This window comes from Mytilus galloprovincialis, chromosome 2, assembly GCF_965363235.1.
Source record: "Mytilus galloprovincialis chromosome 2, xbMytGall1.hap1.1, whole genome shotgun sequence".
NCBI lineage: Eukaryota > Metazoa > Mollusca > Bivalvia > Mytilida > Mytilidae > Mytilus > Mytilus galloprovincialis.
The window spans coordinates 27,465,802-27,485,821 of record NC_134839.1 but is presented as its reverse complement, the minus strand read 5'-3'; the positions used below and the strand labels follow the sequence as shown (position 1 = coordinate 27,485,821).

The 20,020-nt window shown below is 33.8% G+C and overlaps 1 protein-coding gene across 1 annotated transcript in view; it reads left to right on the top strand.

The window, feature by feature from the left end:
* LOC143063286 (uncharacterized) overlaps positions 1-20,020 on the top strand; it is an 85,926-nt gene that overhangs the window by 17,359 nt on the left and 48,547 nt on the right. Inside the window, exons 2-5 of the mRNA XM_076235341.1 lie at positions 3,070-3,194; positions 10,622-10,714; positions 15,420-15,492; positions 16,319-16,383. Coding sequence (XP_076091456.1) covers positions 3,070-3,194; positions 10,622-10,714; positions 15,420-15,492; positions 16,319-16,383 — 356 coding nt within the window. The remainder of the gene's footprint in view (positions 1-3,069; positions 3,195-10,621; positions 10,715-15,419; positions 15,493-16,318; positions 16,384-20,020) is intronic.

Genomic DNA, 20,020 nt, shown 5'->3' with positions numbered 1-20,020 from the left:
TCAGGGAAGATTAGTAACTGTAAATAACTGTGTTTACCCTCTTTAAAAAAAGAATTTATTATTATTATTATTATTATTATTATTATTATTATTATTATTATTATTATTATTATTATTATTATTATTATTATTATTATTATTATTATATTATTATGCCCTTAAGATATTCAGATATCGTGTCGTCATGAAGTTGAACGAAAATCCACTCACCATTGTAAGCTTAAACATCAACTATTCACAACAAGGGTTTTGTAAGCAAGCAAGGAGTGTTGTATAAATTACGAATATATATTTCAGATGTTGTTAGGTATATCTAATTTGGACTACATTACTGTAGGAACTATTGAAGCGACTGCATGCAATGTTTTGTCTTCTTTGTTCATTGCTAGCTAGTGACCTAATTTCAGATTCATTTTCAATCAATTTCTATTCATATTGTACACGAATAGCTGCTTGAAAGGCTTCTGAAATCGGTGAAATACTGAAACCAACATTTGATTTTCCTGTCCTTTGTGTATATAATTAAGATTGATTTTGCATAATGTTTATCAAACTTACACTGTAGTTTGCTGAATTGTGCTTTGATTTCAATTCGTGAAGTAGAAAGCAGGAGTATTTGTCAGTCTTTTATCAAAAGAAACGAACATGAAGAAGGCTCCTTGTGCACAAGAAAGTCTTCGAGCATGTAAAACATTCAACTCATTGTTTAATCTTTCTTTCTTTGGATTTATAAGTTGAAAAATTACAGAGCAAACCCCTTCATAAAGGGGTTGGTATTAAACTTTTGTGAAAAAAGGATTGACTTTCTTTCTTTATGTCGTTTAAAATGAGAATCGATAATCTTATTTAATTTTAAGCATTTCGTCAGATTCAATCAAACGTAAAAACAGTCAAATGAAAAATGCCGTGACATTTTTCCGATCCAAACAAATTAGGATAAATATTTTAAAAAAGGCACGCGAAGGTGTTAGCATTAGTGGACAGAATGCTAACATATAGTCCTGTGAATTACACTTATCCGTTCCAATTTGACTTTCATTGTTTTAAAATATTTAGTTTTTACTTTTACAAAACCTCGATAAATATTTTTTTGGCAAAATTGTATCAGTCATCTTTCTTTTAAATAAACCTGAGATACAAAATATCAATACTAAGCTATATATATGATTGACAAAATCAGAAGGAGAAAAACATCTGGAAAATCATAGAATTATAATGTATGATAAAATATGTCGATAAACGTGAAACAGCACCGGAGAAGTCAAATAACTGTACAAAGGGGGACGAAAGATACCAAAGGGACAGTCAAACTCATAAATCTAAAACAAACTGACAACGCCATGGCTAAAAATGAAACAGACAAACAGAAAAACAATAGTACACATGACACAACATAGAAAACTAAAGAATAAACAACACGAACCCCACCAAAAACTAGGGGTGATCTCAGGTGCTCCGGAAGGGTAAGCAGATCCTGCTTCACATGTGGCACCCGTCAATGAAGTTTAATAACTTTTCAACGAAAGAAAATGGGATTTCTCAATGCAATGTAAATTTACATTGTTATATTGTTCTTTCATTTGTCTTTGTTGTATAATTAATATTACTTTTACTGTTTGGTATGTTTTCTGGGATATCCATTTGACATGGCCCAATACTTATTCATCTCGTCATGCAATGTGTTTGTATCATCTTTCATTTGTACTGGTGTGTTTTGTATATATGACTGTTTGTGTTTCTTTGGTTCATATGACGTGACTCTATACTTTAAAAGATCCCACCAATATGTTATTGTTCTATGAATTGTCATTATATTATTGTTCTATTATAAAGTTGAAAATACTTTCAACGACAACATTATTTTACTCGTGTAGTGATATTAACCATGTGTGGATTGCTATAAATTCTAAAGAACTTCTTGATAATTTTAGATCTCGGTCCGTTTTTGAAATTAGTTATTACATACGTTTGATTTTTTTAACCCTGAATACCACCATTCCCCATGTGAAATTATAATTGTTTTGAACGGCAAAATTATTTTATATTTCTATATGTGACGTTTACATTTTATGACGTCAAACACGCGAGGCAATGCATGTGGTTTTTAAATTTGATTGATGCTTTTTGTGCTGTATTGTTAAATATTTGTTTGTGTGTGATTGCGACACAGTAATGACTGCTGTACCCATATTTTTACTATTCAACTATTATCTCTGTTTTGTTCACGGAACGTTGTAAATATAATGGAATTTGATGCGACTGTTATTCAAGTGAGGGGTTAAGCGCTATAAAAACAGGTTCGATCCACCATTTTCTACATATGAAAATGCCTGTACCAAGTCAAAAATATGACAGTTGTTGTCCATTCGTTTGATCTGTTTTATAATTTGATTTTGCCATTCGATTAGAGACTATCCGTTTTGAATTTTCCTCGGAGTTCAGTATTTTTGTGATTTTTCTTTTTACAAATGGTGTAACCACTCCATGGATATGGAACAGAGTGCATATTCTTAAACTGAAAAAGCAAAGTAGATGAAATTATAGTTTTACCAAATAAAATAGTACTTGAACTCTTTATAAAATGCCAAAATTAAGAGTGTGAAGACTAAGAAAATAAAACAAATGTAACAAAAAAGGTTGAGTTATAAAAAAAAATAAATGTCTTTTTATTTCCATTTTATGAAAAATTGCATTATATAGAAAATCACTATGATCGGGTAAAAAGTAAGATTAATGTATAACCTTTGCAAAAAAAATATTTGCAGCCTGTAGATATGCCTGTCCATTAAATTAAAATTATAAGCACATGTTTCTTTGTTTGTCACTCCACTATGTGCCTGTGTTTTTAAACAGTGTTGTATCAGCGATCTACACACGCCTGAAGTTACATTTTGAAAGCAATGCCTTTCCATTCTCGTTTTCGTATCTTCGATTGTAAAATTTAGATGGAATGACTTTGAATTATGAGTAATTATTGGGATTTAATTGTAGATACTTTTTTGTGTAATTCTCTGTATGTGTGCTCATCTGTATAATAATACAATTTACTCTTTTTGTCATATTTTGTAGTGAATGCAGTTTTTGAATTATCGACGTCATTCTTGTTTAATCTAATACCAGATAATTTAGATTGTTTTGGTCACATGTGTCATCATCATCATTCTCGCCGTGGTGGTAGTGGTGGTAGTGGTCGTGTAAGTAAAATTATCTATGTTTTTTGTATAGTCTTTTGTCATAAAAAAAAACAAGTTCTCTCAGTTTGTTTTTACACTTAAGCTTCATAAAATAGTTTTATTATATATTGAGCTTATTAATTCCTACACATAACAGCTCAACAATAAACAATTCCGGATTTCTAGAGAAGATTATTGTTTTATAGATATAAGAAGGTGTGGCAATGAGACACTTCTACATCTAAATCACAATTTGTAAAAGAAAAAAACATTAAAGAAGGTCTTCAACATGGAGCAATTGCTCACACCGAACAACAAGCTACAAAGGGCCTTAAAATTTACTAGAATAAAACCATACGAACGGGAAAACATATACATATTTGCCATTTTTAAATCTGTCAGTAATTAGTCAACTAGCTTTTTAAAGATCTTGTTTAACAATATTTTCGGACACAGAGTTACATGCATAAGGTTCTTCTGAACATTCAATTAATGTTTATTGAGTTTTTTTATTATATGCATTGACCTTAACAGGTTTTGTGAGCAACAACGACCTACAAAGGTAGACAAATTCATCAAACATGTCCATTTGTTTTTGCTTTGCATGAGAAGTTTTTGACCAGTAGTTTCTTTAAGTATTCTTAAATTTATCAAAAAAATGATTAAAATCAGGTCAGTTCAGAATCACAGACTTCTCAATATCCTTCATCATAAATTAGTGCAATCGAAAATACCTCCTTATTTCAAAGACCAGTCTGTACCAATAATTTCTTATACCTATACCAAACCTATTGCAACTAAAATTTTCAATTACAAACGCGTTTTGCAGGATCTCGATATTGACGACTTCAAGTCTAAACCTCCTGATTGCAGTTGTGCTAGTTCCAAATTCACATATAATCCTGCTGGCCACGTTATTACCGGTGACCTTAACATTGTTAATAACACTTCTCTACGAAATGTGTTATCGAAAGGTCCCAAATATCGTGAGCCTAAATCCATCAATTGGAAATACAACTTTAAAATTTTGACGGATTCAGTTGAGGATTATGCCAGGCAATGGGCTAAGCGCGAGAAGGAAGACGTAGACACTCTTTCCGAATGAATTAAGGCAGTGAGGTCGTTGATACAAATAAGAATTAAGAAACTGAATGGGTCCATCAATGCCCATGCTACGTCAATATTTAAAGACCCAAATGTTGCAAAACACCTATCCGACCTCCATGACAAATATGTTGTTGTCCCCGCAGATATAGCCCCAAATAACATCGTGTTTGTGTGTAAAAGTCACTACATCAACTGCTTGATAAACGAATTAGGTATTGACAATTCACTTGGAAACTCAACATATACCCTAACGACACTTACCAAAGAGGAAATCCTGGATAATCATAAGTCTGTTCTATGTTCCTTTGGAATTTCAACCAAAGATGAAGAACTGGATCTTCCATCACTGTATTGGATACTTAAACTACATAAGTGTCCTTACAAACAACGGTATATTGCTGGGTCTTCCAAGTGCTCCACGAAACCTCTTTCTAAATTATTAACATCTATTTTATCAGCAATCAAAGACGGGCTTCAAAGTTATTGTGAAACTGCCTATTCTAGAGGTGGCGTGAATCAGATGTGGATACTTAAAAATTCAAAAGATCTTTTAGAGTACATACAATCTAACTCTCTTTCATCTTGTAACAGTATTAAAACATTTGACTTTTCTACTCTGTACACAAGTATTCCACATTCCAAACTAAAAGACAAATTGAAAGAGTTGGTATTACTTTGCTTCATAAAAAAGAATGGCCAACGTAGATACAAGTATCTTGTCTTAGGGAGGGATAAATCCTACTTTGTAAAGAATCACTCTGATTCAAACAAAAAATTCTCTGAAACTGATATTATCAAGATGCTTGATTTCTTGATTGACATTATATTTGTTATGTTCGGAGGACGTGTTTTTCAACAGACTGGCGGCATTCCAATGGGAACAAACTGTGCCCCTCTACTCGCCGACTTGTTTCTTTATTATTATGAGGCTGACTTCATGCAGGAACTTCTTAGGAAGAAAGATAAGAAGTTAGCAATATCCTTTAACTCTTCTTTCCGCTATATAGATAATGTTCTTTCACTAAACAATTCAAAATTTGGTGACTATGTGGAACGCATCTATCCAATCGAACTAGAGATAAAGGATACTACAGATACAGTTAAGTCGGCTTCATATCTTGACTTACATCTAGAAATTGACAATGAAGGTCGGTTGAAAACAAAACTTTACGACAAAAGAGATTATTTCAGCTTTCCAATTGTGAACTTTCCATTTCTAAGTAGCAACATTCCAGCAGCACCTGCATACGGGGTATATATCTCCCAATTGATACGATATTCCCGTGCTTGCATTTCCTATCATGATTTTCTTGATAGAGGATTGCTGCTCACAAGGAAGCTATTAAACCAAGAGTTCCAAATGGTGCAGTTGAAATCATCCCTTCGTAAATTTTACGGACGCCATTACGAGTTGGTTGACCGTTATGAAATAACCGTTTCACAAATGATATCGGATATGTTCCTTACGTCGTAACTACAATCCCCTTCCCTTTCATGAATATGACCTACCGAATTAGACTATTTACCGGATTTGTCATCACATAAGCAACACGACGGGTGCCACATGTGGAGCAGGATCTGCTTACCCTTCCGGAGCACCTGAGATCACCCCTAGTTTTTGGTGGGGTTCGTGTTGTTTATTCTTTAGTTTTCTATGTTGTGTTGTGTGTACTATTGTTTTTCTGTTTGTCTTTTTCATTTTTAGCCATGGCGTTGTCAATTTGTTTTAAACTTATGAGTTTGACTATCCCTTTGGTATCTTTCGTCCCTCTTTTACAATACTTTCTTGGACTAACAGTCCATCATGATTTGCCTCTAACCAGTGTTAATATGTGGTCATACTTTTGCTTTAATTACGTGGAGCAGAAATGCTTTTTCCGGATTAACCTTAATCGGGAAACTACAAACAAAACATTTGGAAGCCAAGAATGTTTAAGATCTGAACACGTCAAAATGTGATCTTTGGTCAGCGGATAAATGGAGAAAAAGAATATTGTTCCAAATGAAAGCATTTGTGAAAAACTTATCACTCAGTTGATTATAACTTCAAGGACCAACTGTTCATTAGCAGTGATATTAACTTATTGCCAGTAATTGAAAAATAATAATTTTATTTTGTCATTACAAACGTGTGCTAAAAGTATATTACTTGCTTCAAATGAATCAGTACATTTTTTCATCGAATTGTTTTAACAACATTTGTTCGTTCCAATAGCAGTTTTCGATCTCGATCGTTTCCTGGCTTGTTCGTCATTTTTTTTTTCATAAATAACATCAGCCAACTTTTGAGATTTTGAAACTATGAAAACAAAATGCAATTATTTACCAATCTTTAAAATCTGATTCAATAGAAATTGGCAGTTATTCAATAAAGATATTTCTCCACATTTGTGTTTTTGCATTGATTGAACGATTGATTAAATGATTAATACTTTAGATACTACTTATTAAACCGTACAGGTTAACCTTTATTGGCGATGAAGCCATGTGTCCGGAGAAAACCCGTCGAATTGTATATTCTATAAAACCATATTGTATTGGCCAAAAAACTTAGGGGGATCAGAAGGATTCATTGAAAAGTTGTAATCGACAGCAGAATAAAACAAACAATCTTATATATTTGACTTGCTTTAGTAGAGATAGAAGCTAGACAATGATATGTGTCTTTCAAGATATTCTGATTATTACTAGTATGTTATCTTTCTTTTTAAGATGGAATCAAGAACAATACTTTATGTGGTAGTGTAACCTTACGACAACGTCTATTAATCCACTATTTATCTAATAATATGTATTAACATTTTTTGAACTTTATCTGCTCATCTTTTCAGAGTACAAGAGATTATTTTTGGTTCATAATTGTTCTCCGTCCTTTGTTTAGTATGTCTTTCGGTAATACTTCGTTTTGTGCCAAAGTGTTATCAGTTTCCATCGACTTATTAGTTTCATTATCTCTTCTGTATCTTCTAACTCTATTTTCGGGGTAGATATCATGTAAGTATGTAAAAAAACTATAATTTGTTTTTATTTAAGAGAGATTACACTGCTAGTTGTTAACAAGATTTCCTTTCCGTATTTCATTTTTTTTTCTTTTGAGTTTGCCAACTGTTAACGCTTTTTTAATGCTACAACAGAATGAAAACTAGATAATGGAAATACATTTTAACTATTTATACAACTCAATTTTCACTTTCACGACCTAAGTGTTGTCATATCTTCCATTCATTCACACCTTATTTAAAACAATTTTAAGACAAATAATATTCAAAATTTCCATAAATAGTTAATGGGAAAAGTAAACACGTGTTTTCTTAGTGCACGTACAGGTAAAATATTCCCGTTTACCACTGAATTATGAGTAAATTATAGCCAACGCTTGTTTCCGGGTAAACGTGAATATTGGAGTTGACAAATGAAATGTGTGCACGCGCGTGTTAACTTTATGTAATGCAAGGTCTACACGTAACTGTACTTTACACCATGGAGAATGCATCAACACCCTTACACCATTTCAGCATAAATCATTCACCATTCACCATAAACATTTACAATACCGATTTCGCTTTTTCCTTTTGAATCATGTGTTTGAGGGAATTGTTAATTGCAAACTTTAATGAAACAAAATATAAAAAATAAAAACAACATAAGTCATGCACCATGCACTATTCCGCATGCTTGACAAACTAGACATCATCATATAATACATGTTTTATTAAAATCATCAAAGTAAATCAAATATTAAAAACAAATCATTTTAGTGATTGATATTTTTTAACCGAAATCCATTCAAATATTGTTTGTCGATAAAACAAAAGATTTATCGGTTTGAAATTTTAAGGTTTAAATGACATCCCATATGGCTTAAGCGGAATATCATATTTTAAGCCTCTGTGGAATGATGTTCAATTATTCCTGGTTTATGAGTCACTTGATAATTGTTTTTATTCTATATGTGATACAATCAAAATTACGCGTCAAAATGTAAAAATGTTAAGTTATCTTATCTCGATATAATATTTGATCCCATTTTATCTAAAAGTCAAGAAAGTTGAACACACTTTTCATCATTCATGAGACGCATTTGGATAAGTCGGAGGAATAATCCAATTTCAATACTGTTATTTCATTGCATGTATATTCATACAGAAGACTCTTTGTGAGTTTCCACTGTATTAGTCGTGCATATCAATCAGTGAACTCGTCTTCTTGGATAATCTGTACATATACACATAGAAAAAAGTATTGCAACACCTTGATTTTTCAAAAATTGAAAAATCAGCCTCTTTTTTTGGATGATATATAATAAGATATTTGTATAATATTATTGAAACATAGTTTATGATAACATTGGCATTGAAACGAACAAAAAATGTTTAAAAAAAAATGATTTATATAACCACAATTTTAATAACAAAATGAAGCGTTTTTTGTACAAAAAAATGCATTTTACAACTTTGACTGTAGTCGAACTTTACAATGTCAGACATTTCAAAATTAATCTTCAGATGACTGTTCACATCATGGTTGATCGTTATACGCCAAAGAATTAGTACTTTGTGCGCAGCCTCCATTCAAACGGATAACCGCATCTTAACGTCTTCTGATTCCTGCCAAAAATCGACTAATTTGTTGCTAAGGTAGCAGAAACCATTTCTGATGAAGGGCATTGTTTATTTCATGATGTGTTTGAACTGGGGTGTCCTTTCGCGCACTTCCCGCCCAAAAGTGTCCAATATTTGCTCGATATGGTTCAAATCTGGGCTACGATCCGTCCACGGAAGATGACCCGAATTCTATTGGAACAATGAATCTTCCTCCATGATGCTAATTTTCAATTTTAGCGAGCTCTGCACTACATTGGATACGGAAAACTGTGTGTCTGTTCGTGAACAAAGGTCTCCGAAATGGTCTTATCGCACGATAACCAGTAGCGATGAGTCAATCTCGAACAGTTCTTGTTAAAAGGTCCCTGTATGCCAAACACTCTCTTTTTTGGATTGTATTGTATGCAAGGGGTTTCCTTCTGACCAACCTTTTTTATGCTTGATTTTCCCTAGCAAATGGTATAGAGGGTCTTCTTTATTTCGGAAGGTCTTTAACATCGTTTAGTGCCATTTTTAATTCTCAAAACGACTTCTAGTGGAATGGTGATGACCAACAATACGTGCAGTTATTACAGCGACCTCCTGCTTCACTCATGCTGATAATCTGTCATCTTGCTGCAGTTAAGAGTTGTCGATGACCCATTACAAGGTGTCAATCACATAACTTTAAAATTTTGGTTATTTAAAGTGTTGAAAACAATGAGGATGAAAACACCTGTTTTGCTGTTTACGGGTACAGTAGCTGCATGTGCAGATAAAAACTTACCGAGTCGATATTTATTGATTAAACTCAGGTGATACTTGAATAATGTTTAAGTAGTTCTATTTTACCAAATTATATCACAAAAAAATAATAAGTGTTTTTTTAATTTCAATTTCAATTTGGTGTTGCAATACTTTTTTCCATGTGTATATAATGGTTTTCAAATCTCTCGGAACGTTTAATTTCAAGTCTCTATTTAAAGCGATATGATATTCTTTCTTTCTTAGAACTACAAATGATAAGTATCCAAATTTGTTTGTAAACATTAAACGAAGGGCCAGTTTCACGAAGCTGTTTTGGGACTAAGACATGTTTTAGGATGGTTTTATGCCATATTTTAGTCCTAAGTGGATTTCACAAACAAGTCTGAAATTATGAAATCTCTTTCAGTCGGTCACAAAATTAGGACTATACAAGAGGTGTCTGATGATGGTCTTAGGATATTCACAAGTTTATTTATATATGATGTACAATAATTTTGCTATCTTAATTTTGATAATTATTTAATTATTATTTCATCATCTAATTTTCATTTACTGCTCCTAACTAAATCTTATTATGTTGACAGATTATCAAAAATGAATCATGTATATCATGAAAACGTGTATTTTCTTTTAGCATATTCGCAGATATACTTAATATACATTCCGTCATATATGGATACGCATACGACACTAGAATTATGCAACAGATTTATTTGTAAAGTTTTGTATAATAATTTACGTAGTCATGTAAAAAAAATATCGTCGATAACCTGAATCTAATAATGATATGATTATTGTGATAGTGTCTCAGCGTTATTTTAAATCAAACATTAGCATAGTTTATATTTTATTATATGTTTGGATCATTGTCATTGTTCATAGTTTAATTTTTTTTTGTTATTTTCATGTGCTAAGTAAACAATCATAAAACTACAGAATATGATATCAGTTTCACGAATCATATGAATTGTGCATGTCTATTTTATTCAGGGCAAAAGGAATGATGTAGCTTGGACTTACTGTGAAATTGAAAAAACAGATGGTGGACTTCAGGGACATTGTGGTGAAGATGAAAAGTTTGAAGTAGGACAAATCATATGTTTATTAGTTGTTGATTTTTAACTAAACTAGCAATTGGATAAATACAAGAATTTATCTAATAATATATTAGTGATATCAAATTAGATTATCATGCTTTAATCGGTTCTCAAATACTGACAAGAAAAAAGTTATTGCTTATCAACTCCGAAGAACCCGAGTCTGAAAATGCAAGATATACACTTTGAATCAGTTTATAATGGCAAAGAAAGCTGGCATACACGGAGTGAACCACTACCTTTTGGCAGGGAATCTGTCAAATTTTGTCAATTACTAAGGTTGGAGTCAAACACACCTACCACAAGCGGGATTCAAACTCCATCATTTTATCAACACCTATGTTATTCAATAAACCGTTTGAAAACTAAAACATTTAATTCCTATTCGTTACTTATTCCTTATTCCTTATTCGTTACTTATTCGATATCCTTCCCCTTTTTAATTGTTTATATTCTTATCTCTGGTTGTAATTCTAAATTTGTTGAGGTAAAATGACCTTTTTATGACCTATTTATATGTGTTTGTGCTCAATCGATCCTGTTGCTTTATGTTCGATATTTATTTGTTTCTTATTCGATTTTTATACGTTCTATCTTTTAAATGTTTTATATTCGTATGTTTGAAGATCTAGTTCTTGGTTCGAAGAGGTGAAATCACCTTTTAGCGCTTGTATAAAAATGAAGATGTGGTATGATCGCCAATGAGACAACTCCCCACAATAGACCAAAATGACACAAAAATTAACAACTATAGGTCACGATACGGCCTTCAACAATAAGCAAAGCCCATACCGTATGGTCAGCTATAAAACATGTTAGCGGGGTGTACATCGTTTCGGAGCTTGACTAATACCTTGTTTATAACACGCGTATTATACGTTGCACCTTTTAGAAAATGATTTTCAATTGTGTTCTTGTCACTGGTGGTAAATTTGGGTTCTAAGGGGTGATTTAACCCTATAAGCGCGTATGCACCTGTTTTAGCGCTCGACTGTTACCCTGTTACTTATTCTTTTCTTATTCGCGTCTCATACGTTTGTTATACGTTGCACCTTTTAGAAAATGATTTTCAATGGTTTTCTTGTCTCTGGTGGTACCGATGTGTTCTAAGAGGGGTAAAAACCCTATTAGCGCCTATGTACCCGTTTCAGCGCTACACTATTATCCTGTTACTTATTCGTTCCTTATTCGCTTATAAAACGTGTGTTATACGTTCCAATTTTTAAAAGAAATATTTTCGTGTCTCTGGTGGTTACTGCCGGTTCTTAGAGATGAAATAACCCTAATACAGCATATGTACCCGTTCCAGCGCTCGACTGATACCCTGTTACATATTCGGTCCTTATTCGCTTTTAATACGCCTGGCATACGTTGCACCTTGAAATAAATCGATTATCGGTTGCTTTCATGTCTCTGGCGGTAATTATGTGTTCTCTGAGGTGAAAAAACCCTATTAGCGCATATGTACCCGTTTTAGCGCTACACTGCTACCCTGTTACTTATTCCTTCCTTGTTCGCTTATAAAACGTGTGTTATGCGTTGCACTTTAAAAAAGAAATAGTTTTGTGTCTCTGGTGGTAACTGTCGGTTCTATGAGGTGAAATAACCCTAATCGAACATATGTACCCGTTTCAGCTCTTGACTGATACCCTGTTACTTATTCGTTCCTTATTCGCTTTTAATACGCGTGGTATACGTTGCAGCTTGAAATAAATTTATTATCGATTGCTTTCATGTCTCTGGTGGTGATTATGTGTTCTCTGAGGTGAAAAAAACCCTATTAGCGCATATGTACCCGTTTCAGCGCTACACTGATACCCTGTTACTTATTCGTTCCTTATTCGCTTATAAAACGTGTGTTTTGCGTTGCCATTTAAAAAAGAAATATTTTTGTGTCTCTGCTGGTAACTGTCGGTTCTTAGAGGTGATATAACCCTAATAGGCCTAATGAACCCGTTTCAGCGCTCGACTGATACCCTGTTACTTATTCGTTCCTTATTCACTTTTAATACGCGTGGAAAAGGTTGCACCTTGAAATAAATCGATTATCGATTGCTTTCATGTCTCTGTCTGTAATTAAGTGTTCTCTGAGGTGAAATAACCATATTAGTGCATATGTATCCGTTCCAGCGCTCGGTTAATACCCTGTTACTTATTCGTTCCTTATTCGCTTTTAATACGCAGGGTTTACGTTGCACCTTGAAATAAAATAATTTTGAATTGTGTTCATGTCTCTGGTGGTAACAATGTGTTCTTAGAGATGAAATAACCCTATTAGCGTGTATGTATCCGTTCTAGCGCTCGGCTAATACCGTGTTACTTATTCGTTACTTATTCGCTTCTACGTTTGTTATACGTTGTACCTTTTAAAAAAAGATTTTCAATTGTGTTCAGGTCTCTGGTGGTAATAATGTATTCTTAGAGATAAAATAACTCTATTACGGCGTAAACATCGAACATATTCTTTAGATATTGGTACAGAATGTACACCAAACTTCCATTAGTGAATTGATTATTTTTCCGTTAATTATGTACCCGTTCAAGCGTTCGGTTAATACCCTGTTACTTTTTCGCTTTTTTATTTATTCGCTTTTAATACGCGTGGTATACATTGCCCTTTGAAATAAATCGATTTTCAAATGTGTTCATGTCTCTGGTGGTAATTATGTGTTCTTATAGATGAAATAACTCTATTAGCACGTATGTACCCGTTTCAGCGCATGACTGATACCCTGTTCTTTATTCGTTCCTTATTCTCTAATAATACGTGTGTTATACTCTGTACTTTTTAAAAGAAATATTTTCGTGTCTTTGGTGGTAACTTTGTTTTCTCAGGGGTGAAATAACCATATTAACGCGTATGTACCCGTTCCAGCGCTCGTTTAATACCCTGTTACTTTTTCGTTTCTTATCCGCTTTTAATCTCCCTCATGCAAAGCTCTGGTTCCTTTCAAGGATTTGGCTATACTTTTTGGACCTTTTGGATTATAGCTCTTCATCTTTTATATAAGCTTTTGATTTCAAATATTTTTGCCACGAGCATCACTGAAGAGACATGTATTGTCGAAATGCGCATCTGGTGCAAGAAAATTGGTACCGTTAATTTTATTAATACAAGTGATAAACGTTTCGCCTTGAAATAAATCAATTTTCAATTGTGTTTATGTCTCTGGTGGTAACTTTATGTTCTTAAAGGTGAAATGACCCTATTAGCGCGTATGTACCCGTCCCAGTACTCGGATAATACCCTGTTACTTATTCGTTTCTTATTCGATATTTATACGCGTGGTATCCGTTGCACCTTGAAATTAATCGATTTTCAATTGTTTTCATGTCTCTGGTGTTAACTATGTGTTCTTAGAGATGACCTATCCCTATTAGCGCGTATTTACTTGTTCCAGCACGTATTATCCGAGTGCTGGAATGGGTACATGCGCCCTTATAGGATCATTTTATTTCTATGAACACATTGTTACCACCAGAGACATGAACACAATTGAAAAAATATTTATTTCAAGGTGCAACGTATATCCCGCGTATTAAAAGCGAATTAGTAACAAATAAGTAACAGGGTATTTACCGAGCGCTGGAACGGATCCATACGCCTTAAAAGGGTTATTTCATCTCTAAAAGCACATTGTTACCACTAGAGACATGAACACAATTGAAAAACGATTTATTTCAAGGTGCAACGTTTACCCCGCGTATTAAAAGCGAATAAGTAACAGGGTATTATTCGAGCGCTGGAACGGGTACATACGCGTTAATAGGGTTATTTCAACTCTGAGAACACATTATTACCACCAGAGACAAGGAAACGAATAAGGAATAAGTAACGAATAGGTAAAGAAAAGGGAATAGGGAATAAGTAACGAATAGGTAACGAATAGGGAATAGGGAATAAGTAACGAATAGGTAACGAATAGGGAATCGGGAATAAGTATCGAATAGGTAAAGAATAGGGAATAAGTAACGAATAGGTAACTAATAGGGAATAGGGAATAAGTAACCAACTTGACGTCCATGAAGTAATCGTGTTGTCTTCTGAAAAGAATAAAAAAAAATATTCTAAAGGTTAATTCATGTATTGAATGATAGGTTTGGAAGACGTCATAATTGGACTTGTTGATCAGGGATTTTTTTTGTAATTTATGCTTTATGACAGTATGTACAAGAGAAACAAAAGATACCAACATAAACACGACAACGTCATGGCAAAAAAAGAGTTTAAAAGCACTAAACACAAAGTTAAAAATATATTTCCTCAAGTTGCACTGATTTTGTCCGAAATTACAAAAAAATCAAAGATTATACGACAGACTGCATTCATTTTGAACCTAAAATTCCACAGACGCAAAAATCGAACTTGACCTATACTTTATTGTTCATACAAATATGTTTAAATCTTACATGACTTGATGAAAAGCTTAAGTAATTAGTGCACGGAATGTGGTACGGATAGTGAAACAGACAAAACTAATCAAAAATAACAAGCCTCCAAATTGACTATTGGATAGAAAGAAACAAGCATCACTTTATGTCCTGTCTAATTACGGATTGACGTTGAATCATAAAGCGATATTTTGGTAATTACTATGTTACCTATGTTCATATACTCTATCATCTTTATTTTGCATGTCTCTTTTTTATGTTTTATTTCATAATTTCATTATATTGCATAATACTTGCAGCATATGTGCCCACAAGATCACTCTAAATGTAGATGTTATGATCAGAGGTGTATAACTAGTGTTTCAGAACGATGTAAGTTTTTCGTTTATGATTGTGTATCCTCTTACTACAGTTATAATTATCTTTTCTTTTTATTGGAGTATTTATTAACAGTTACTGCAATGCCAAAAATGTTGTATAGCTAATGACAATTTAATCAAGTGAAATGTTATTTAAACTGACAACAGTCCCAATGTTCAAATCTTTACAACAATCTAAAAAAAATAAACAAACGCATGGATCGTATAAACTCCAATAGTGGGTGTTTCTCATGCTATGCATTCATCACCTGATTAACAAATATTCTAGCAGTCAAAATGTACGTCATAATCGGGTATGGGACAACATCTGTTAAACTATAGAAAAAAACACTGCTATCTGAAGACCCCGAAAACATGTGGCTTTTGAGTTGAGACACGGACATGTCGTATTGGTCTATCATTTAGCGAACATGGCCGTACAACTTTTACAGTTTTGATTTCAGTTGATTTCCGTTAACTCTGCATGTTCAATTTTGTGTGGGATGCTCAGATTGAATATGTCATTGCCTCCAACAAACCTAACGGATTTAGGAAATTTCGATGATGATTCTATAGCGTTGGCTTACAATTTTAGTAACACAAAGTTGTATGGCTGTATCTTTTTGTTTTGACTCATACTTGATCTAGGACCATTTTTTTCTGAATCTTATGATTATGATTTTTGACGATCTTTTTTTTAAATTATGTGATACACACGAATAAACAGAATACTGCATCAGTCAACATGCGATTTAATTTGTTGTTCCTTCTGAAAAAAGTAGGGTACTGTAAATCCTTCTGTTAATCTTATAATTAAAATACATGATATTTGCTTGCAGATGAACAACAACAACAACTTTATAGGATGACGTATGCTTGCCTCAATAAAAATTGTCATGGCACGGTAAGTAAGCAAAATTATTACTTTGTAATGTAAGAATAAATAAACTCATCATGAGTACCAGGATTAAATTTTGTATTTCAATAAATGTGCGTTAGGTCTATAAAAGACTCATCAGTGACGCTCGAATCCAGGTAAAAAGTTAAAAAAAAAAGCCAATTAGTACGTAGTTGAAGAGCATTGAAGACCAAAATTCCTAAAAGTTTTGCCAAATACAGCAATAGTATTTAAAAAAATCAAAAGTTTTATAAAAAGTTAATTTATAAATATGACATATAAATGATGATTTATGTCAGCACAAAAGTGCTGACTACTGTGCTATTCATACCATCGGAGAATTAAAACTTCACCAGCAGTGACATCGACCCAGTGGTTGTAAAAAGTAAAAACACAAAAATACTGAACTCCGAGGAAAATTCAAAAAGGAAAATCAAAAATCAAAAGGCAAAATCAAAAGTCACAACACATCAAACGAATGGATAACAACTGTCATAATCCTGACTTGGTACAGGCATTTTCTAATGTAGAAAATGGTGGATTGAACCTGGTTTTATAGCTAGCTAAACCTCTCACTTGTATGACAGTCGCATCAAATTCCATTACATTGTCAACGATGCATGAACAAAACAAACATACTAAAAGAGTAAAAATGTCAAAAATAGGGGTACAACAGTCAATATTGTGGTATCATCTTAATATCACTACATAAACAACAAATGTAACAAAGTAGCACAAAAAGGCATACATCAAATTTAACATTCTCATTTTGCTTTTCTTATACGGCTGAATTTATCTATGTAAAGTCTACCCATAAACATGATAAATGAAAGAAGGTTTTCATTACTGGTGTAAAATTGCGCGTTTGAAATTCGCACAGGTAGACATAAAAATAATGTAAATAATGTAAATAAACTCATCATTGAACCAGGATTAAGTTTTGTATTTACGTTAACGTTAGACGCTCGTTTCGTCTACAAAAAACTCATCAGTGACGCTCGATTCAAAACAAGTTAAAAGTTAAAAATGACTGCAAATTTGTTGATAAGAAGCTAAAAGATACGGGGTGCTTGCAAGTGAAACAGCAGTCCACCTATGTTCTAATGACGAGGATAAAAACAATTGCCAGTCAATGTACGGCAAAAATAGCCCAATATAAAAACTGTTCAATATTTCAAATAATAAAAACCAACGGCCTTACACATATCATAACAATTTAGCCAAATAAAATATACTATGACACACATGAACAAACGATGAATTACAGGCCCCTTTTTTGGAAGAGGAAAACAATATTGTTGCGGGGTTAAACACGTAGGCACTTAAGAACCAACCCACGGTTAGTAAAATAATATGATTTATGAAATACAAATTTTTCGACACAATGTATCATAGTGGTTATTCTAGTAATATGACATAGCTGGCTTGTTGAAGAATCTTAATAAATCAGGCGTTGTGTTTTTCTATACGTTTAATCGTCGTGATAGCTAATGCATATAATATAAAGTCACAGAGTAAAGCGGTATGGCAACAACGTTACCATAACGTAATGTTTGTACTTCGCGTATTTTCCGACATTCTGGGGGCCGACAAAAGTGCAATATGTAACGAAAATAAAAAAATGTAAATTCACAATATAGATAAATAAATTTAAAATTAATGTCCATCTCAAATAGAATAATCAAATTCCTTAACCTTGACTAAACACAATTACAGTTTATCTTTTAGTCCATTCGTGGATGTTTCTTCTAGCACACGCGGTTACTTCACTCAGCGGTAATTTTCTTAAGCGTTATAAGTTCCTGTCCTGTATCTATGTGGCTTGTTGACTCCAACAGTTGAGGGTGTGTTTGTTCAGGCGGTCTAGGTAGCAAGTTACTTCCTTGGAGAGTTTCCTCAAATTGGTTGATGTACGATCTACTTTGTACGAGCCATTGCGATGGGTTTTCTGGTCTTCTTTTGGCAACGGTCATGCCTGAAGGAATATCATCTGGATGGTCATGTTTCCAATGCAACCTTTCTGTGGAATAGCCTTTCTCGCTTTCAATAGCTGTGTTCTTGTCTGTAATGACGTTTACAAGAACTGTTGACGGCTGGTTGATGTTTCTATTGATCGGTCCTGATAATAGATATCCGATCTTTGACTGAACAGCGGTGGGTCCGTTTCCTCTAATTATTTTGTCCTCGATAATGTCCCAATAATGGTCGGCGCCTATGAGTAAGTCGATTTCAAAACGTTCTGTACTTTGCACAGAATGTGCAAGTTTAAGTTCTCTTAAGTGTGGCAAGCTCCTTGTAGTCTGGGAAATATTGTTCTTAATTGGGACGGCAATTTCCGGAACAATGAGTGTGTTAATACGCACCTTCTCTCCTGTGTCGGTCTGTAGTTGTATTGTTGCAGTGTCTAAGTTACGAACTTTCTGAGATAAATCTCCGAACGCAGACAGTTGAATGCTGACTATTTCTGTTGGTTTAATTTCTAGTTTATCAGCCAAATTCTGAGTTATGAAAGAACGCTGTGCTCCCTCGTCAAATAATATGTTACATTCTACTTCTTGGTCGTTATATATAACAGGTGCAGTTGCTGTTTTCAGGAGAATGTCCTGACTTTGTTGTGATAAATGCATTACTCTAGTCTCGTTTGGTGTTTCCACTTCATTTATCGCTGACTGTTGTATCGTAGGCTCCGGTTTCGTACCCGGAATGACCTCTTTATCTTTACATATGCTAGTATGATGCATTCCGTTACACTTTTTGCATCGTTTAGTAGACTGGCATGCGGCCACTCGGTGTGACCCTAAACAGTTAAATCATAACTGTTTCTGTTTTACAATTTGATTTCTTGTGTTTGCGTCTGTTACTTCAGTGCACTCCGTCGGACAGTGCTCACCTGAACAGAATATACATGTACGTGTATTTACCTTCTTGCGTGTGTCTGTGGAATTACCCTTGTTGAATGTATGTGATTCCGTACCCATGAAAAATGCAGTGGCGTACAATCTATCTGAATCTGTGACTCCTTCTCCAGCTTCGAGTGTGTCGATCTCTTTAGTTATAGATTTGCGTAGATTATTCAATATCAAATTATCTCGTCCGTGTTCTCGTGCAATATTCTTTCTTATGTCAATCGGTAACTTGTCCAAAACTACAGGTACCAAAAGCGAACCATACATCTCTGGTGTTTGACCAAGTGACTCTAATCCTCGCACATATGATTCAAGTTTGTCTCCGTAAGACCTCAAGCTAAATGCATCATTTGTCGGTGTGGGTAAGTTCATGAGTGCTTTCATGTAAGCATGTATCAGTTTGCTAGATTGTCCGAACCTATCTCTGAGAAGGTTGACTGCGGTTTCGTAGTTACAATTAGTCAAAGCGAATCCCTCTACTGTTTGCGCGGCGCTTCCCTCTAGCTGGGCTTTAAGATAGTTAAACTTTTGGATTGGCGTTAATGTGTCGTTGTAGTGTATAGATGACTCGAAATAATCCCAAAATGTCTGCCACTTGAGAATATCTCCATTAAAATAGGGTAAGTCTAACTTTGGAAGCCTATGGTAATTAGTTTTTGAAGATCTCGGTTCTGACGGGACTTGAAACATGACATTCTCTGACGGACGGGTATGCACTGCAGGGGCGTTAAATGGAT